Source organism: Vigna angularis, chromosome 2, assembly GCF_016808095.1.
Source record: "Vigna angularis cultivar LongXiaoDou No.4 chromosome 2, ASM1680809v1, whole genome shotgun sequence".
Classification (NCBI taxonomy): Eukaryota; Viridiplantae; Streptophyta; class Magnoliopsida; order Fabales; family Fabaceae; genus Vigna; species Vigna angularis.
Genome location: NC_068971.1, coordinates 49,781,259 through 49,800,626, shown reverse-complemented (window position 1 = coordinate 49,800,626; position 19,368 = coordinate 49,781,259). Strand labels below are relative to the sequence as shown.

The 19,368-nt window shown below is 32.4% G+C and overlaps 2 protein-coding genes and 2 non-coding genes across 4 annotated transcripts; 1 reads left to right on the top strand and 3 right to left on the bottom strand.

The window, feature by feature from the left end:
* The first annotated feature begins 1,184 nt into the window (after positions 1-1,184).
* LOC108329097 (homeobox protein LUMINIDEPENDENS) lies at positions 1,185-9,687 on the top strand. The gene is made up of 13 exons (XM_017563125.2): positions 1,185-1,600; positions 1,881-1,908; positions 2,015-2,145; positions 2,430-2,773; positions 2,863-2,956; positions 3,047-3,140; positions 3,824-3,950; positions 4,029-4,080; positions 4,163-4,206; positions 4,362-4,450; positions 4,959-5,384; positions 7,480-8,027; positions 8,503-9,687. Exons 1-13 carry the CDS (start codon positions 1,427-1,429, stop codon positions 9,421-9,423), a joined length of 3,072 nt encoding a protein of 1,023 aa, XP_017418614.1. The 5' UTR covers positions 1,185-1,426; the 3' UTR covers positions 9,424-9,687.
* Positions 9,688-12,086: 2,399 nt separating this feature from the next.
* Positions 12,087-12,162, bottom strand: LOC128195698 (small nucleolar RNA Z155). The gene has a single exon (XR_008247494.1). It is a non-coding gene; the product is annotated as a small nucleolar RNA Z155 (small nucleolar RNA).
* Positions 12,163-12,297: 135 nt separating this feature from the next.
* LOC128195696 (small nucleolar RNA R41) lies at positions 12,298-12,395 on the bottom strand. Its single transcript, XR_008247492.1, has one exon. It is a non-coding gene; the product is annotated as a small nucleolar RNA R41 (small nucleolar RNA).
* Positions 12,396-13,171: 776 nt separating this feature from the next.
* LOC108329240 (zinc finger protein GAI-ASSOCIATED FACTOR 1) lies at positions 13,172-15,948 on the bottom strand. Its single transcript, XM_017563366.2, has 3 exons — positions 15,382-15,948; positions 14,569-15,032; positions 13,172-14,250 (listed from the first exon to the last, which is right to left on the bottom strand). Exons 1-3 carry the CDS (start codon positions 15,589-15,591, stop codon positions 13,266-13,268), a joined length of 1,659 nt encoding a protein of 552 aa, XP_017418855.2. The 5' UTR covers positions 15,592-15,948; the 3' UTR covers positions 13,172-13,265.
* Positions 15,949-19,368: the final 3,420 nt, after the last annotated feature.

Here is a 19,368-nt window from a genome sequence, read left to right as displayed (position 1 = left end):
ACATTAAATATATTATAAGCGTGACATTAAAAATAAGATATATAATAAGTGTAATTTATTATAAAAAATGATTGGTTGAAAATAATTTTAATTAAATATTAAATTATAAAAGGATTGATATTATTATTAAGTACTTGTTTTCTGTTAGTACGAAATGGTAAAAGAGAAACATTTAAACAATTTGTCTGTTTTCACATGCATTTGAAAAGGGGAAATATCATATTATTAGTTAATTAACTGATAATAGCTTTTAATAATTATTACCCTTAAAGTGAATTGAATGAAACGAAAATGAAAATAAATACACAGAGAGGGCATAGAATTGAGGAGAGAAGTGTAAGACTATTGCAAATTTTGAGAAATGGTGGTTAATGGTGGAATATAAGTGTCTAATGCAGCCTTAATTCAAACAAAATTAAGGGCATTTAGATAAAATAATTAATGATAGAATAGTAAATCATCTCTCACAGATAAATTGTCACAGACAAACAACAAAATATTTGTTTTCCCCTCCGTAATAAAAATAAACCAGTAGAAAAAAATATAATATTATAGACAAAATGTATAAAATTTTGGAATAAAGACAGATTTTAGTTTCTTCAACAAATTTAGAACTACAAATACATTTATCTATTAAAAAATAAAAACACAACAAACATAAATTCCCAATATGCAACAAGAATACCATACCTAATATTAATAAATACATTGACTAACATCATCAAAAAAGAATCATAATAATTTAACAAAAACAACTCATTTCACCTTAAAGAAAGTTCTAATGTGTTTTCAAAATTAAACAAAAATATTATTTACAGAAAAAAGAAGAAGAATTTATCATGAACATTCTATATTTTATGCCATTTCCATGTCAAATTAATTACAAATTAAAATGTTTTTTATTATCTCCACACATAAAAAATTATGTTTATTTATATTTTAAAATAATAAAATGTCAGATTACTTATACATTTTTAGTTCAAATCATTAGATAATTTTTTTTATGTTTTTAATGGTACAATAAATAAAAATTATCTAATTTTCGGTACAATAAATTATTTTAGTTTTGATACAGTAAATTATTTAGTTTGTGGTACACAAATTATTTGTTTTAATTAGTTTTTAAACATAAATTCAGTATAAAATACACAAATTATATTTTTTAACATCAATGGTCATAAGCCTCAAAAATAATTCCTGAAATTCGACCGAAGTCCCGAACATGGCCTAATTCTCTCTCGTCTCATCCGACACAGCAGTACTCTATCTGACTTTCTCTCTCCAAAATTAGCTCCGAGCCAAACCCTAACCAGTTCCGTTCCGAACTGGAAACCAGAGAGAAACATTGAGATTCATTCAATCACCTTAACTTAAATGCGTGTAGCTACGCATTACGTCGAGGGAACTTCGATCTTCGTTATCAACGATGGATGCGTGGAACGAAGATTTTGCGGAGCAGGAGATTGGGAACTCCGCGGAATCGTTCCAAAAGTTTTTACTTTCGCAGAGAGATCTCTTCCACAGCCAGATCGATCAGTTTCAGGAAATCGTCGTCACGCAATGCAAACTCACCGGCGTCAACCCTCTCTCTCAAGAAATGGTGCGTTCTCAAACATTTTCATCTCTCTCTTTGGTTTGTTTAGCTTTGTTTATAATCTCATTGTTTACTTTTGGTTAATGGAAAAAGTGAAGAGCCTCTTAGTTTCGTTTCGTTTCCAGAGTTATGCTGTGTACTCGGAATCATTTGAACTCTTTGAAGCGTTCGTAGAATTAGTTGTGAACTCATTCGGGTTATAATTTTGCTTTTGTAGTAAGCGATTTTAAGGCGTCGTCGTTTAAGTGTCTGATTTTGTTCAAATTTTTGTTTGTTTTTGGTGCAGGCAGCTGGTGCTTTGTCAATAAAAATTGGTAGGTTTTTTTGGTGGTACAAGATTTATTCTTTTTTGCTGGCTTATGCACAATTCTACTCTTTGTTTCATATTGAATGTCTCTCTGACTTAATCCAAATTTGCAGGAAAAAGACCTAGGGATTTATTGAATCCAAAGGCTGTAAATTACATGCAATCAATTTTTTCGATTAAAGATTCTATTAGCAAAAAGGAGTTGCGCGAGATCAGTGCTTTATTTGGTGTCACAGCGACGCAGGTTTATATTACTCTACTTTCTGTTGAGTTTTTTCTATACGACGGTTCGTGTGCAATGATCTATGTATTTGAGATGTTGTATGGAGATATATTTTTTTTAGTGCCTTTCTTGTTTACTCATTTGTTTGTAGTTTGTTGTCCTTTCCAAGATGTCATTAGATCATTACCTATTATACATTTTGTGACAGAAGAGGGTTGTATTCACTTTTGAATTTTATGTTAAGATTACGTGTTGCTTGGTTCCTGTTTTGCGTAAATTTATGAATCTTTGTATGTTGGTTTTAGGTGCGTGACTTTTTCACTGGGCAGCGCTCAAGAGTGAGGAGACTAGTGCAGCTTTCAAAAGAGAGGGCACTAGGTTCCAATTCTTGTGAAGATCCTCACGATGATAAAATAATTCCTGATCCTGTTAGACTAATTAATCCAGCTTCCGTAAACTCTACTGTCCCATCCAATGCTGAAGAAGCATCTTGTTCAACACAGGATGCAGCCTTGCCTGACCTAGATGATTCAGATAAACATTTTGTTGATAATATTTTTAGTTTAATGCAACAAGAAGAGACATTTTCCGGGCAAGAGAGATTGATGGAGTGGATATTGACGATACAGAATTTTTCAGTATTGTTGTGGTACACAATTAGCTTTCTCAATAGCATGATAATATTGAACTATAATAATTTATATTTTCTGATTTAGTTTTTCTGCTGTATGCTTGTAGGTTTTTGAGCAGAGGGGGTGGAATAACTTTAGCTACTTGGTTGAGTAAGGCAACTGCTGAGGAGCAAACCAGTGTCCTTCTTCTTATCTTGAAGGTAAATCTAAATACGTGGTTAATATTTTGTGTTGCATTTAATTGGCACATATCTGAATACTATCTAACACTCTGGTTAATTATTTTACAGGTTCTTTGTCATTTGCCTTTACATAAAGCCATTCCCATGCACATATCAGCTATATTGCAGAGTGTAAATAAACTTCGGTTCTACAGGACATCAGGTGTGTTTATCTTTTTCTGGTTCAGTTCCCATCACACTCGACCTGTTCTGTTCCCAATACTTCCCCTTTCTTCTTGGTGTCTATTGATACTGTCCTTGGATTTACCTGGATAACATGTATTTGATGATAACTGCAACGAGCTAATATTTGATAACAGCCTAGGACATTTTCTTGAAGTAGAAAGAAACACCTTAGCACGTGGTTAGCTTGTTTAGTCATGGCAACTATTCCTATAGTGACAGCTCTGGTTCCAAGTTGTCATATACGCATGTTTCATTGTTTTTGTGTTCATATTGTGGAATGTCGATCAGGAGACCTGTGTTTGGGATTTAATATTCATTTTAAATATGAAGTCCAGGTTTTCATTCATTAGTTGTGGCTTGCTATGCTGTTAGTGATATTTGAAGGAGCAAGATAGTAGGAGGAAAGAGGAGTTGACAATTGAATCTTATTCTTCCTTTAAATGTTATCAGACAGTAAATAGCAGATAAGATATATCTTAATTTATTCTGAGATGTATAAGTCGTGTTCTGGTTGACTGATGTAACACTTCCTCCTTCTCATTTTGTTCAATGTCTGTTATTAGTGTCAAATCTTAATTTCGTACCAGTTCTGTTTGATGCCACTTATTTTAATATCTTGATAAACTTTTTGAATTATAATCTCACTGATTTCGGGATCAGACATATCAAACAGGGCAAGGATTTTGTTATCAAAGTGGAGCAAATTATTAGCGAGGAACCAAGTAATAAAGAAGCCCAATGGTGTTAGGCCTTCTAGTGATGGGCATAAAGAGTTGATTTGTCAGAGGCAAGCTTGCATTCTCTTTTCCATGAACAATTTGTTTAGACATTCTTTCTCAATTATTATGGTTTCTACTTTTTGCAGTATTGGTCAATTTGTGGGCTCTGAATCATGGCATTCCAATATTGATGTTCCTGTAAGTGTTTTCTTATATAAGTTTAAGCTAGCAACTCCTTTTCGGTTTGCATATTTCTTAGCTGCTTCTTTCTTGCTCTCAGGAAGACTTTCTTTCACTTTCAAGCGAATCTCTGGACAATTTCAGGTACTTGTAGGTTGTTCGTGATTGCTTCCATTCATCTGTTTTCATTCATTTGAATAAATCTTTCTCTTAATAGTTTTATGCCATACTTGTTTGAGATAATTGTCTTTGCTTTTGTTAGTTTTGAAAATGCTTTTTGTTTTTTCTTCCCTGTTCAGGAAAGTGGGATCTCCACAAGCTGCGAAATTGTTGCCTCCTAGCTTGGATGATTCTAATAAAAAGTCTACACTTGGTGTTATTTCATCTCGTATCCTTGTATTTGTAATAGGCTTACTAACTGGTGAAATTGGAATTAATGCCCAATTTGATCCTTGAAAGCGTTTTATCAAATTGACTTGCATACCTAATTGGTCCTCAAATAGTATATTTGATTATTGAATGATATCAGTTTGGCTATAGTGAACTATAACATTTGGACTATTTTGATGTCAAATATTATCTTTGAAGAGGACCTATATTGTGTCATAGTGTTTCAAGGACGAAAGTGGTGGGTTACTTGTGATAAATGCTAACCGCACATTATCTGACATGCTTTATTATAATACATTATTATTGGCTAAATTTTTTAGATTTATGTGTTGGTGTTGGCGCTACTTATTTACTGCGATTCTCAATAAATTTTAATCAATAATAATGCATTGAAGAGAATATTGTCAGCACCCCTCTTACTCAAAATTGCCTATGGTTCATGTCAGTTGTTGAGTCATGCGAAATGTAGGCTATATCTCTTTTCTATTCCTTAACCCCTCTAACAGAATCTAGAGAGCGCAGAAAAGTGCAATTGGTGGAACAGCCAGGCCAAAAGTCAGTTAGCAGAAGTTCACAGGTGACAAGAGCAGGGTCTGTAAGTCAAGGTCGGCCCATGTCCGCTGATGATATCCAGAAAGCAAAAATGCGTGCTTTATTTATGCAGAGTAAGTATGGGAAATCCAGTTCAAAAGAAAGTAAAGAAACAAAGATTGATAGTCTGAATAAACAACCTCAGACAATTCCTGCCAGTATTGCAGCTTGCTCTTCTAAAGTTCCTACTCCTCCCAAAATTGATGAAAACAAGAAACCTTTGTTACTTGCCTCTAAAACCAGCAATAGGCTGGAAGCTTATTCAAAACCGAAAGTGGATGTGAAGGAACCTCTCTGGGAGAAGTGCACGAGGATTCAGATACCTTGGAAAACACCAGCAGGTACATTTGCAATTCTTTTGTTGGTTTCATCAAATATATCAAATTTACGTCCTATAATATTAGGCTAGAAAATTGGGGAAACTCTCAGCCGATAAATGAATGATAAGACATATTGAGAAAATAGCATATTGACAGGACGTTGAATTAAAAAGAGGTAGATCTTAGTCAATTTCCTGCACATTTTTTTGGAAGACATAGCGGATGCTTCTTTGCTAACTTTATTGACCCTATATATAAATAAATAGAGCAAGAGTCATGGTCTAACCTTATGTTCTGTATATTGAGCAGTTGTAAATACGTCTAAATATTTAGTATTGTTCAAGAGATTAATAAAACATTGCCGTACAAATGTACAACTTGAGGTTTTTAGTTTCAATACTAACACGGATGCGTTTGAAGATTTTGGGATTTTCCTCTATTTCTAAAATTTCGGACAATGTTTCTGATTGATTTCCCCTACATCTTATCTGCACAATTGTGATAAAAGGGCGTGATACTCCTAAATCTCTTATAAAGAATGGGCTTAAAAATATGTCGTTTGAGGACTTATAATTGTCTACGACGAGCTATACTAAATATTGAGGTGATCTCAGGGACATGATCAGTTCTACAAAATGGTATTAACATGTAGATCATTGATACAATATTTTTAAAAGCAATAATTTTACAATCCGAATTTATTGTAAAAAAATTCACATGTATCGATATTAGATGCTCTCTGTTCCTTACACATGTTCCTTTACATCTTTGCCATGATTCATGGGAGGGAACAAAAGTTAAAGCATAGATGAATTGGTTTGAGCGTGGCCTGGTATAAATCCATGCTTTTGTTTTTGCTATAACGAGGAAGGCAACAAGGAAATCGGTGCTTCACTAGGATCAATGATCCTGAGATATTGATGTGTAGTAATAGTAATGATAGAAGTATATGCCATAATTCAGGCCAAAGATAAATTAAAATTAAATAATTCTCACTTAAAATACAACAGGGGTTCCAAGCCCCCGTAATTCAGTATTAGGCACAGGTGGAGACACATTTGACTTTCAAAGTTAACTTTAAGCATACACGCGAACACATTAGACTCTAAAATTTAATTTCATTATTTTCTTACATGTAATGAATAAAAATAGGAAGAAATTTTGATTGAGATAAAAAAAGGGAGCTCTTTTCCATTTGTTATTCCACGTTCAGGTTTATATATGTTTCATTTGGGGGTAGCGATATGCCTTTGTAATTTGCAATATGATCTTAGATCTGAGTGAAGCACTGTTTGTAATTCATATCTGTGGGACGAATGAGTTTGTAATTCATATTTATAAACGTAGTATAGGTTATGACTGCGGTTGCAACGTGCAAGTCTCGAGTATATATAAACTGCAACCTGCCATGATATGAATTACAGCACCGAATTAATCCAATCGGAGTGTTGATGGGCGTCTATAACTTTAATTTGGTTAGCCGCGACATATACAGGGACTGTAAACAGCAAGTATCCGTTTTCGTTTGGTGAACTCTGTGGTACTGTCTGTTGTATTTTGTCACCCAGCCTCCAATCCTTGAAAACTCATGAAGGGATCTGTGATCGTTATAATAAACGAATATGACCAGCTTGATTATCTTTTATTCCTTTTCCATTTATCATGAAAAAATTGCCATATCTGGGGCATGATTTTTGTACATTAATTTCATTAATTTGTAAATCTTGTAATGTATAAATAAAATTAGCAAATGTTGTGATGGGGCAACATTCTAGTATTACAGTTACAAGGTTATCAGGTCGTGGATTATTTCTAGTTATCACCATAGGAAAACGGCCCAGATTTTGAAATTTCAGTCACTGTTCTTGAATTTGGCTGTGGCGCTGATCGAATGTTTCAGACACAAAATTGGATGTTTGCTTGAAATAAATTTACACATGATATATTTGAGGTGCTACAAGGTGTGGCAATGAGATATATATTTTTCTTTACTTACCATTTTTATGGTTCTTCTAAGATGTAACTCAAGTAATCAACACCTTTCTCAAGTTTCTGGAACCCATTTTTCTTAGGTTTTAAATATTTCCCTTTTGGTTCCTTTTTCCTTATTTTGCAGAAGTGGAACTTAAAGATAGCTGGAGCGTTGGTGGCGGGGAAAACAGCAAAGAGGTTGATGTCCAGAGAAACAGAGACCGCAGGGAAAAGGAAACTATATATAAAACTATCCAAGAAATCCCACCTAACCCCAAGGAGCCTTGGGACCTTGAAATGGACTATGATGACACTTTGACGTTGGAAATTCCTATTGAACAGTTGCCAGATGGTGACGGTGCAGACATAACAGTTTCCCCCAATCAGGTTGCTGAGCATACTGTTCAAGGGGTGGCCTCCACTTCTTCGACAAGTGTGGCTCCTGCTGAGCCTGATTTAGAATTGCTTGCCGTACTGCTGAAAAATCCAGAGTTAGTATTTGCCTTAACTTCTGGACAAGCGGGTAGCATACCGGGTGAAGACGTAGTGAAGCTGCTTGACATGATCAAGAGAGGAGGTGCGAACTTGGGTTTAAGTGAAAATACAAATGGGAGCTATGGCACGAGTGTAAAAGCCCCGGATAAGGTGGAAGTTTCGCTCCCATCTCCAACCCCTTTAAGCGATCCAAGAACGGTGCGTGATTTGAGTTCATACTACCACTATTTGTCAAAGATCTTATCATCATTCTTGATGTCTCCTATTACAGTGCCATGCACACCCCACTTTAGCCATGTTGGCTTATACGTGTTGAGAGCGGAGAGCGTCTAACACTTTAATATAATAGCATAGGCTGGGCCAAATTGAGATAAATCAATTGATTTCTAAGTTTTTCTTGTGCTTTTTGTATGACAAGATTTTGCACGGTCAGGTCCTTGCGTGGCACCAAATAAACAGTCTATATCAAACAGCTAATTTAGGCAAAACAAGGTTCCCTACTTCCCTTGGAGTAGTTGTACTGGCATTTAGAGTAGCCCTCAATATTTTCGTACATTTTACAATTTTCAACGTGATAAAATCTTTGAAATCCTTAATATTTTCATCAATTATAAAAAAAAAAAGTATTGGTTACTGTATTAACTAATGTGCTCCCATTTTATTAACTTTTCAGAATGGATGGAGCTCAGAAGCATCAAAAAACCCCTTTTCACGGCGAAGTGTAGCATCTGATAGAATTATCCAGAACCATGCTGCAGTGACAACTACCAACTTACTAACTCAGATTCCCATGACTAGCACTACTGCACTAAGGCAACAGCCAGCAGTAGTGGTTTCATCTTCGAGGCATCTCTCAAGCACAACAGTTTCTCCATATTCACTGCATCAGGCAACTAATGTTAATCCTGAAAAGCAACAACCACTGGGGCATGTACAAATACCATCCTCAAATGTAGGTTTAACCATGAAGAAGAACTTAATCACTACCAATGCACCTTCAGTTAACTATTCTGGCACTCATTCAGCTGTAGCAATGCGGGGTAATGGCACCAATTATGTAAAACCCGTACATAGTATGAGTGTACAACACGAGGGTGTGTCTAATTCCTTCCCACAGTCATCCTTCAAGCTACCCTCACCAACGCCGTCAAATTCAGCCTCACAGCAGCAAAGACATCAACAACATATAGTCCAGGAAGCCCATTACACCGAACCTCCTTATCGTAACCCTAGCCGTTCCTACCCACCACAAACCGAAAAATCAGACCATGGGTCTGAAAGCGCGTGGAGAATTAGGCAAGATGTTCCATTCAGTTCTCAAAGAAATCCTAACAACTATAATACAATGGTTGGGGGATCCAGGCAATCTGGTTTTTGGGATAGAAATAATCAAGGAGGGGAAGATTTTGAATCATGGAGTCCTGAAAATAGTCCAACTAGAAATCCTAGGTATATGCCAGGTAGAAACTACCCAGATTCCAGAGTGAATCATGGAAGAAACCATAGACCTGAATGGTCAAGACAGAGGGGTTCTTCTGAACACTGGGACCCTGACAGGCAGGGAAATAGAAAGTGGCATGATCAGAGGCGATAAGTTTTGTGCTCAGATTGATTTGTGATTTTATCTGACTCATTAATTTTCCGGATGTATAGAATTGGATTGAATTCTGATAGCAATATATTTCTTGTTATTGGAGAGTGCAGATGGATCTTAACCACATCATCAGCATGGAATGATTGTTGGAAAAGGACGCTGTTCTACATTTGTAGTATCTAGAGTGTAATGGCTAATGAGTCTCACTTATGAATTGTAAAAAGAATATTATAAAACTAAAATTTACCCGGAAAGGATTGATTCTATTTCATTCTTTTTTCTTTAAATATTAGGCTTAGTTAATAGTTGAGCATTTTGGTGGCTCTTTCCTGCTTTTAGATAACAAGTTAAAGTGAGTTGCGTTAAATTTCATTGACTTTTTGAAAACTTACCATGAATAGTACGTAATATTATTGGAATCGGTCAATCACTGAGGACGCAAAAGAGATGGGATAAGGAAATTGATAACGCATCAAAATCCTAAATTTGATACTTGGAACTGAAAAACTGATCTAATCAATATTTATAAAGGTGACTTTTTTGGGTATATATATATAAATTTTATTTTTAATTAATTGTTATTTTAAAATAAAAAAATTATATTTTTATTTTTATCCTTTGAATAACTTAATTATTTTTAATTAAGATAATTATGTCATTATTTTATTTTAATTGAATTACTATTTATTTAAATTTATTTATTTTTTTAATTAAATTGATCATCTACAATAAAAAAGACACGTGCACACTAGTTTATTTAATTAATATACTTTTAATCATTGGTTTAAATTAATCATATTACAAATTATGGGTAGAATTTACTAATTAAGAAATGGAGATTATATTTTTAACAAAATCTAGTTAAAGTAAAAAGTGAAATGAATATTATTCAAATTCAAAAATATTGTTTAAAATATCTTTAAATTAGCTCTTAAGTTCTTAGCATAGTCAATCATCATAAAATCCGTCAGGTCAACAACATTTTTACATTTACAAATTACAATAGTGACTTGTACATTTTCTATTCGCCAATTCATCCTATAATTCTATTTCATTCTCCGTATTTTTAGCAGACACGTTTTAGTTTAAAAAACACCATACTATTATTATTTCAGAAAAAATATAGTATAAATGATGTTTTTATTACTCTTCTAATGGGAGAAGTGGCTACGGGGTGTAATTATTGATGTGAAAATAGGTTTTTATTTGTGAATCAATCTCGCTCATCATGGATTTGAATAGGATTGGATTTGAAAAAATATAACTTTTTTACTTGGATTAGTTTTTAACTCGGCTAACTTAGAATCCGGCTCACCAACCCACCTAATTTAATTTAATTGTTAGTATTTTTTTATTATATTATAAAAAAGATAAAAAAAAGATGTTTCAAGAGAAAAAAATATTATAGATTTATTTATTTGAGTCTCTAATATTATATTTGAAATTTAATAAAACGGAATTTATTTAGATTTTAATTAAATATATAATTTTAATTTTTTTTATTTTAAAAAAATAATTCATAATTGAAAAAGTTAGTGAATCAATCCGATTAAACCACCAATCCGTAATGGGTTAATTGAATTAACTTACTGAGTAATCAACCCCTACATCAAAACTAATTCAGTAACCGAGTAAAAAACATATTTAAGGAAATAACACAATTTCTGTACCATCATTACTATATTTCTAATAAAATTTCTATGACCACATATTTAAGGAAATAACACAATTTCTGTACCATCATTACAACTGTATTTCTGTGACAATAAAATTTCTATGACCATCGTTACATCATACTTTCTGCTAATACCTACTTTCAAATACAAGTTCAATTGTGTAAGGGGTGACATCATAGGAAGAGTTGGAACTGCGGCCTGAAGCAGAAAAGTGTTATTACATCGTATTTATTAAAAAAGGTATTTTTGAAAATTCAAAAATTATTCCATTATACATTATTTAATAACTTTGTCACCTTTAATTGGATAATTGTAAACAATAATTTATTTTTCCTTGTATATTTAATTGTTCATAAAATAATAAAACTATACATATTTCAATGTGATAAAATGTATTTTGACCAGTCCTATTTAATGAATTGTGTAATTTATTTTCGTAGTTTCAATAATATATTTGTAATGTTATAAATAGTACCATAAACCAATTTAGGACTGAAATTAAAATCTTTTGGTTTAGGTTAGTGGAACAATATCATTTTATATATTTTTATTAATTATTGTAATTATCTTTTTATTATTTTATTTTCAGTGTAGAGTATAGATATCAAAATAAGATTACTAAGTTAAAAATAAAATAAAATAAAATTTAAAAGGTAAATAAAAAAGAGTCACTATATACACTTTTTATTTGGTTTGAAAATCCATAACGTAAAAACCTTATCAGTAAAGTTTTATTATTAAAATAAAATTCTAAAATCCAATTAAGTAATAAATCGAAAATGATTAATACTATATCGTAATTAATATATTTTCTCTGTATTTAGAAATTTAATCCCGTAACTAAAATCTCAATTCATCATTTCCTTGTCTTAAAATATCTTATTAGTCAAAGATATATTTTAAAAAAATAAATTATGTAAAGTATTAATAAAAATACAAAACTTAAAGAATATTAATCAGCCTAGAATAAAATTCGCCTGGTTGAGCCGGAGATCAGATAATTGTAGTCTGATTGTTAAACTCGACAGTTATGAATTCCGAATATGATATCATCACTTCAACGGCTCTTTCCATACTCCTGCGTCTCTTTATCTCTTCTTTGGATTCGAAAAGTTCATAAGAATGACACAACTCGTTAAATTCTACTACCAACTAAACATTCAAAAAAAGAAAAAAAACTAAGAAAATGAGTTATAGTTAAAGGCTCAGCAGGATCCATTGGTAGTTTTGTAATCACGAAGGAACAATTTTCCATTCGCTCATAAAATAGGTAGTTTTCAACATCATAGCCTTCAAAATCAAAACACAACAAACAGAAAATAGTTAGATACCGACGCGAACACGCAGAGGAATGAGAGCGCACACCCAAGCGAAGAGTTCTATCCGAGGCGAGGAAGAAGCAGAGAAATAGAGTGTGGATGCTGAGTTTAAATAGGAAGAGTGGTCTAATTAGGGTTAGGGTTTGTGGTCGAAACGGGGATTCGTGTGTCCAATGACGAAAACATCCTCCATTACGTATGGGCCCTTTAAAGGATGACCTGGGCCTTCTTGTTATATTGGGCTAATTCTCAAGCCCATTATATGAATTGGTATCAGGAGAAAAAAGAAGGTAGGATACAATAGTAAATTAAATACATGAACAAGATTAAATATTTTGTTTTTATATTATCAACTAACTCTTTATAAATCAACATCTCTTCTTTTCTCTGTTATTCCCTCTCCCCCAATATTTCAGATATTTAATACAATTGTATATCTGATCTTAAGTTCTAATACTTATGAAACTATAAATCTCATGTCACGTAATTAATGTGTATTCCCTATTATATTTTTTACACTAATTAAGAAAGTAAATTCAAAATCATTTAATTTGACCAGTTTCATTTAAAAATAGGAAGAAAAAACTATGAACATGCAAATGGGATTTTTTTTTTCATTTTATGGGGGATGAAGAGATCAATATGACATTTTTATTTTATTTTTCATTTTGATGAAGTAACTCACTTGGGTTAGAGAGACAAGTGCAGTAAATTTATGAGTTTGGGATTAAGTTTGATTGAAATTGGGTAGATAATCTGTTTCAAATCCAGTTCTAACCATCAAAACGTTCCATACTTTGGTGACTAATTCGGTATAATCAGAAGCATACATGATAAACATCTGCTCTCAAACATCCCATATGGGTTCCTCCATAGCTGCTGAATCCTCGTGTGGAAAATGGTGATGAAAATGGTTCATGACTCTAGAAGTTGAACCACCAATGCCCAAAAAGTCATGAACAGTTGTCATGTCACTCCCTCCAAACCTTGATGGCTGCATTGGGTTACCTTCAACCACGTCTTTTCCATGGATCAAACCAGAACAATTACTAACCTCTTGTTCCACATTCTTCATCAATCCCGGATTGTGGTCACTCCCCAGAGGCATTTGGCTGAACATTCCCACATCGTTCATAGCAGACCCGGCAGTGTTGGTGTCAAAAACTTGTGAAATTTCTTGTCCTTTATGAAACAACTGATTGATGAATGCTCCTCCACCACTCACCCCAGCCATGTTGGAGAGATCAGGCTGTGGAGAGAAATGGTCGTAGGAGTTGTTATGCTGCAGCATGGCACCAGAATATGGTGGCCTAGTGGAAGAAACATGATCAGGAGCAGCAGTGCTACTAACAAAGCCTTTTTGCATCATGGGGGAGTTAATGGTATTGCTTGCAGTGGCACCCATTTGGGCTGCTTTCTGTAACAAAGCTGTTGCAGACATCTGAGCCGAGGCAGCAATTAGTCCTCCGTTTTTGTTGTCTTGCAAGTAATTGAAGCTTGATGAGGTGTTGGAACCCAGTTGGAGGCTGGAAGAAGAAGGAGACATGCTTTTTGGGCCACCAAAAAGTGCACCTGCATTGGTAGAGAACATGCCCCCTCCCATGCTCATAGACTTGAATGGTATTGGGACAAGTTCTTGGGGGAGTGATTTCAGTGGGTTCTTAGGGTCATATGCTGTGTTGGGACTAGTGTTTAGAGGCATGGTAGACATAAGATCCGGTATTTGATTCTGCAGGTTTGGTGGCATGCCACTTGTCAGACCCTGGTTCACTCTGTTGTTTTCTTCAGTTAATGCATCACAGAAAGCTCTGTGAGTGATAAAACTATCTCTCCTGCACCATGTACAGAAACTCTTAGACCTCTAAGAGGACATTTTAATAGTTTTAACTGCTCAGTTGTCTGAACAAGGTCAAAATGAAAACTTACGCAATATACTTTTTTTTGCTACTATTTTCTTATCAGAACTAGAGTTAAGAATCTCTAATACAAAGCTTTTATGTTGATCTTGAAGCATACAGATTCTTAAGAACGCCATCTAAGTTTTATCCATGATTTTAGATAACTTTATCATCTATGCAAAGTGCAAATTTCTCTTATAACCACTTCAATTCAACTGTGCCGTGTACATTGAATAAGAAAGGAGTTTGTACCTGGAAAATATGGTTCCACAGTCACATTTGTATTCCCTGGTGCCACAAGTTTTCTGGTGGGCCTTCCAATCAGACTGCACTGCGTATCTCTTAGAGCACTTGTCACATTTCCATTTCTTCTCACCGTGTTTGCGGCTATAGTGCTTTTTGATGCCAGTGAGGTCTCCTAATGCACGACCTGGGTTATGGTGCACGCATGATGGCTCAGGGCAAACATACACACGTTTCTTAACCTCAGTGCTTGTTCGTTGCCTCAGTTTCCACGGAAGATTGTGACCTCTGCGGTGCAACTGAAGGTTTTGGTCCCTCTGAAACCCTTTGTTGCAGATCTCACACACGAATCTATTTGTTGCCATCAGTGTGGTTGGTGATAAAGCAACAACTTCAGCACTGGGGTCTATTTCATAAAACATATCCATTAGCAAATAACATGATACCATGCTACTTCTGAAAACTGAGAAAGACTGAGCAGATAAAACATTACACAAGTAGTAAGGGTATGCATAGTATTAGAATCAGGAACTTTTTGCCATTTTCCATATCGCTTAATGTTTAATTTCCTTACTTTGATAGCCATAACCAGAAGTAAAAATACAAGGTTATCTAAAGTTAGTTTTTTTTAGCCAAGATTAATCTTTTCAGAAATATTTACTAAATGGTTGATGTTTTTGAATAGAGGGTTGTTTACAGAGTAGGACATGGAATCTCTCTAGAATTTGACCAGCAGAGAAACTAAAGTATACAAACACGAAAAATTGATTTGTCAGTCTGCAATTACGATCAGTAAAAAAGAGAAAAGAAAAGAAAGGAAACTGAAGTTGAGTATTTGCCTGGGGTTCCTGGAAGGTTTCTTTTCTTCTTGGTTTGTTGATTAGTGGAAGCATTGGTATTGGAAGCAGCAGATGGTCCTGAAGTAGAGTCATGAAGGTGGTTTTGAGGGTGTTGGTGTTGGGTTTCTTGATGAACTTCTTCCCCATTGTTTCCTGAGGAGAAGCTTCCTTCATCAACTGAAATATTTGACATTGGAGAGGCTAATGGAAGGTTCTGTGTGTCTTCTCTGATGTTTGTATTTTGCGTTATAGGTGATGGACCTCACTAAAAGCTGTGGCTTGTTTTTTTGGTGTATCCAAAGAAGAATCCAGTCTCCCCCTAGAGGAAGACAAAAGCTGAGAGAGTTTTTGGTTTGTGTTTAGGACTTAGAAACATGATACCAATATTGGAAGCTGGTCTTCTTTGGCCTTATATAATTATATATAATGCTTATGTCAAGACAACTATGTAAATGCCCCCGAGCTTCTCGCTATTATTCTACTTTCTTAAACACCACTTCATTTCCATTTAATTCCTTAATATTTGTTTGTCTGCAACTTAAAACTGCATCACTCTCTTCTTATTTTACAAGGAATGTTGTTCGTGATGGAGACTTTAGCCTGTTAATGTCTCTAACCGAAACAACCATACTATAAAGGCTGGTAAATTTCAGAATTTCTTAAGCTATTACTCATAAACTAAATTTTCTATCTAGATTCAAGCATATATATATATATATATATATCCATCTTTATAATATTTTTAAAATTTACCAATTTTTATAATTTAAAAAAAAAATCACCAGAATGATGCTTTTGCCGACAAAGAAATATTATGACATTTTGATCACTGTATTTAGCAATGTGTTTAACCACGACTGTCATGTTAGTGTTTTAAAAACATGAATTAACTTGCACCCAAAAGGAGAGAAAATCAGTTTCATGCTTCTTACCCTACCAAGAAGTATCTTCATATAAAAAAGTAGCTACAAATGACATAATAGAGGGTTGCTACCGAGTTAACCAAGATTCAAGCTTAAGAGCAACGACAATAACAAAGAGTATCCTATGACCTCCTAAATATTCCATTGTCCACTTGCAAAATGTGAATAGAAAAAAAGAAGTTAATTAGAGATATTTTCAAGATTAGCTATTAAATTTTAATTTCAGTTGAAGATCGTTCTTCTAAATCTCAACTAAGCGTGACAAATGTTGTAGCAAGGTTTTATGAGATTGATTAATTAAGATATTGTGTAGATAGGTTTCTCAAGTAATAGTAGATAGAAAGGTAACTATTTAAGGCAATAAAAAGTTTATTTTTTAACAATTGCTTGAAGCAGTCATAATCATAGAAATTTTTTACACTTTTTTATGTTGAATTTTACAGCTTAATGTAAAAGGAGAAGAAAAGAAAGAGACAAAAACTAGAATATGAAGGATGAACTAAGCTTCAAATTTTGAGTCAATTATATTTTTAGTCATTCGAATGCCAAATTCTCTTTTCCGTATGAAACTAATATATAAAAACGACGAAAAAGACACCGAAGAAATTATCGATGCAGAGGTCGATACAATTCACGATGCATGCATACTTACAACAACACAACGACAAAAGCTTCCCAACATTTACGTAAGCTATATATTTATGTCACACATTTCTTTATTATCTTAAAGAAAGACCAACACCACCATGTTATTTTATTCACCTTCTTTATCCAAATCAAACTAAATTTAAGTAATACATAGGTTGAAAAATATAACTAAAAAAATAAATTTTACAAAGATAATCAGTTAATTTGTTTGAAAGAAGGTAAATTTTGACAGAAGAATTGAATACTTTAGTGATATGTATGATAAGAAAAATAAACTATTTTGGATAGTAATTTGTTGATAATAAATAATCGATGTGGTTGCTAAGGGACATGGACAAAGGAGCTGTATAGATAAAACCAACATGGGAGACAACTGTGAATAATTCTTTGGTATGAGGATGTCTCATAGTTTTCTGACAGTTTGTTTATGTTTTATCCAAGGATAGGTAACACATAAAAGTAATATTGTTGATATGGACATGCATTGATTAGGTTAATAACTATTAATTTTTTTCATATTTTAGTATTTAGTCGTTCATCAAGCTGCGTGGAGTTTTCTGAGTTGGGAAATTGATGTGAATGATTTTCTATTTTATCTAGGCTAGAATAACATGACACAATTACGAATCATTCTTACACAAGAATGCCTCATATTTGTAAATTAGTCAATTAATAATTCAGGATACATTTAAGATAGGTCATACACAATTGATATACTCAATAATAAAGTCTGTATATTCAAGATATTTTAATATTTTAAATTTTAGTAAATTAATTTTTCTAAAGAAATGCGAACATGATACTACCATCTCCTCATATCTATTAAAAAATAAACTATTTTTTAATACATGTCATTTTAATAATACAACCTTTCATCTCTTTGTTAAAAAAATTCACCGTCTTTTTACTTTAATAAATTAAATTATATGGAACTCAAACAAAAAATAATTTATATATATATAGAGAGAGAGAGAGAGAGAGACATTTAATATTATACTTTTCTATTATTTCTTAAAAAAACAATTCACAACAAATATTTTAATAGTTTAATCAACTGTGTATTTTCTGTTTATATTTGAATATAAAAGTTATCTTCTAATTAATATTTAATTATTATTTTAATTAAACATTATGAATCACTTTAAATTTGGTTGTATACTTTTATATTATTAGTCCCAAAATATATTTAAAAAATAATAAAAGTATTTGAATTAACTGTTAACTTTATATAGTTATCAATTATGATATATATATATATATATATATATATATATATATATATATATATATATATTATTTGCATATATTGAATAATTAATTTTAATTAAATTATTAAATATAATACATTTACTGAACTTAACAAATGTAATGCTAGTATTTGCATATTAAATGAATACATTACTTTAAGTCTATTATTAAAAAATTAGTATCTAAGAAGAAAATAAATTTGTGTATACACTAAAACATGCTGTAATTTGCTTTAAATATTAATTTATTAAATATATTTTGAAATTTAATTCAAATATATGTACGAATATGATTTATACGAATATACATGTGTATGTATAGTAAATTAAAAATGTTTTAGCATACATTTCAGTTGAAAATTATTTTAAAATCTTATAAGAATATTTTTTTTAACAATATTAAGTCAAATAGACTAAAGTAATATTCATCACGCCAGAAAATATAATAATCACTATTTTTAAGAAAGAAAAACAATATTTATATTTTGATTAACTTAAAAAGACGGTGGTATTAGTATAGTGATGGTATTTTTCATTAAATTAAATTACACATTTTAGCATGAAAAAATATAACAGTGAACCAGTGGCATCTTATCTCATGACTGTAATTTTTTCTAAGTTTCCTTTTTTATTTTTGTAAAACTATACTTGTGGGTAGTAATAAGTTAAATAAGTTTTTTTTTTTATTTAACATGAAATGTATTTTTTTCTTACTTTTTTATGTATTGAAGAGACATGTGAATTCAAGCTGTCAATTACAACGACAATACAACCATGCTTTCAGTTTGGTACCTAAAATAAGCAACACACACCCAGTTTCTTTATTCATAGAGTTCATACCATTTAAGGAGTTTAACTTTGACATAAATGTAATGAAGAAGATACAGAAAATAAAAACTTAGTTGTATTTTGAGTTTCTTGATTATCATTGAAATTCAATTTTGTTATTTTCTGTGTGTGTGTGAATTTTAGTTTATTGATTAACTATTGATATTTAATATTTAGCACAGATATTGATGTGATCACTTTTTATATTTAATTAAATATTTAACATAGGTGTTCACATAATACTAATTATTGGCCTCTCACACTAAACAAAGTAGGTTTAAATCTGGTCATTGCACATTGAAGACACAAATAAATATCACAAAA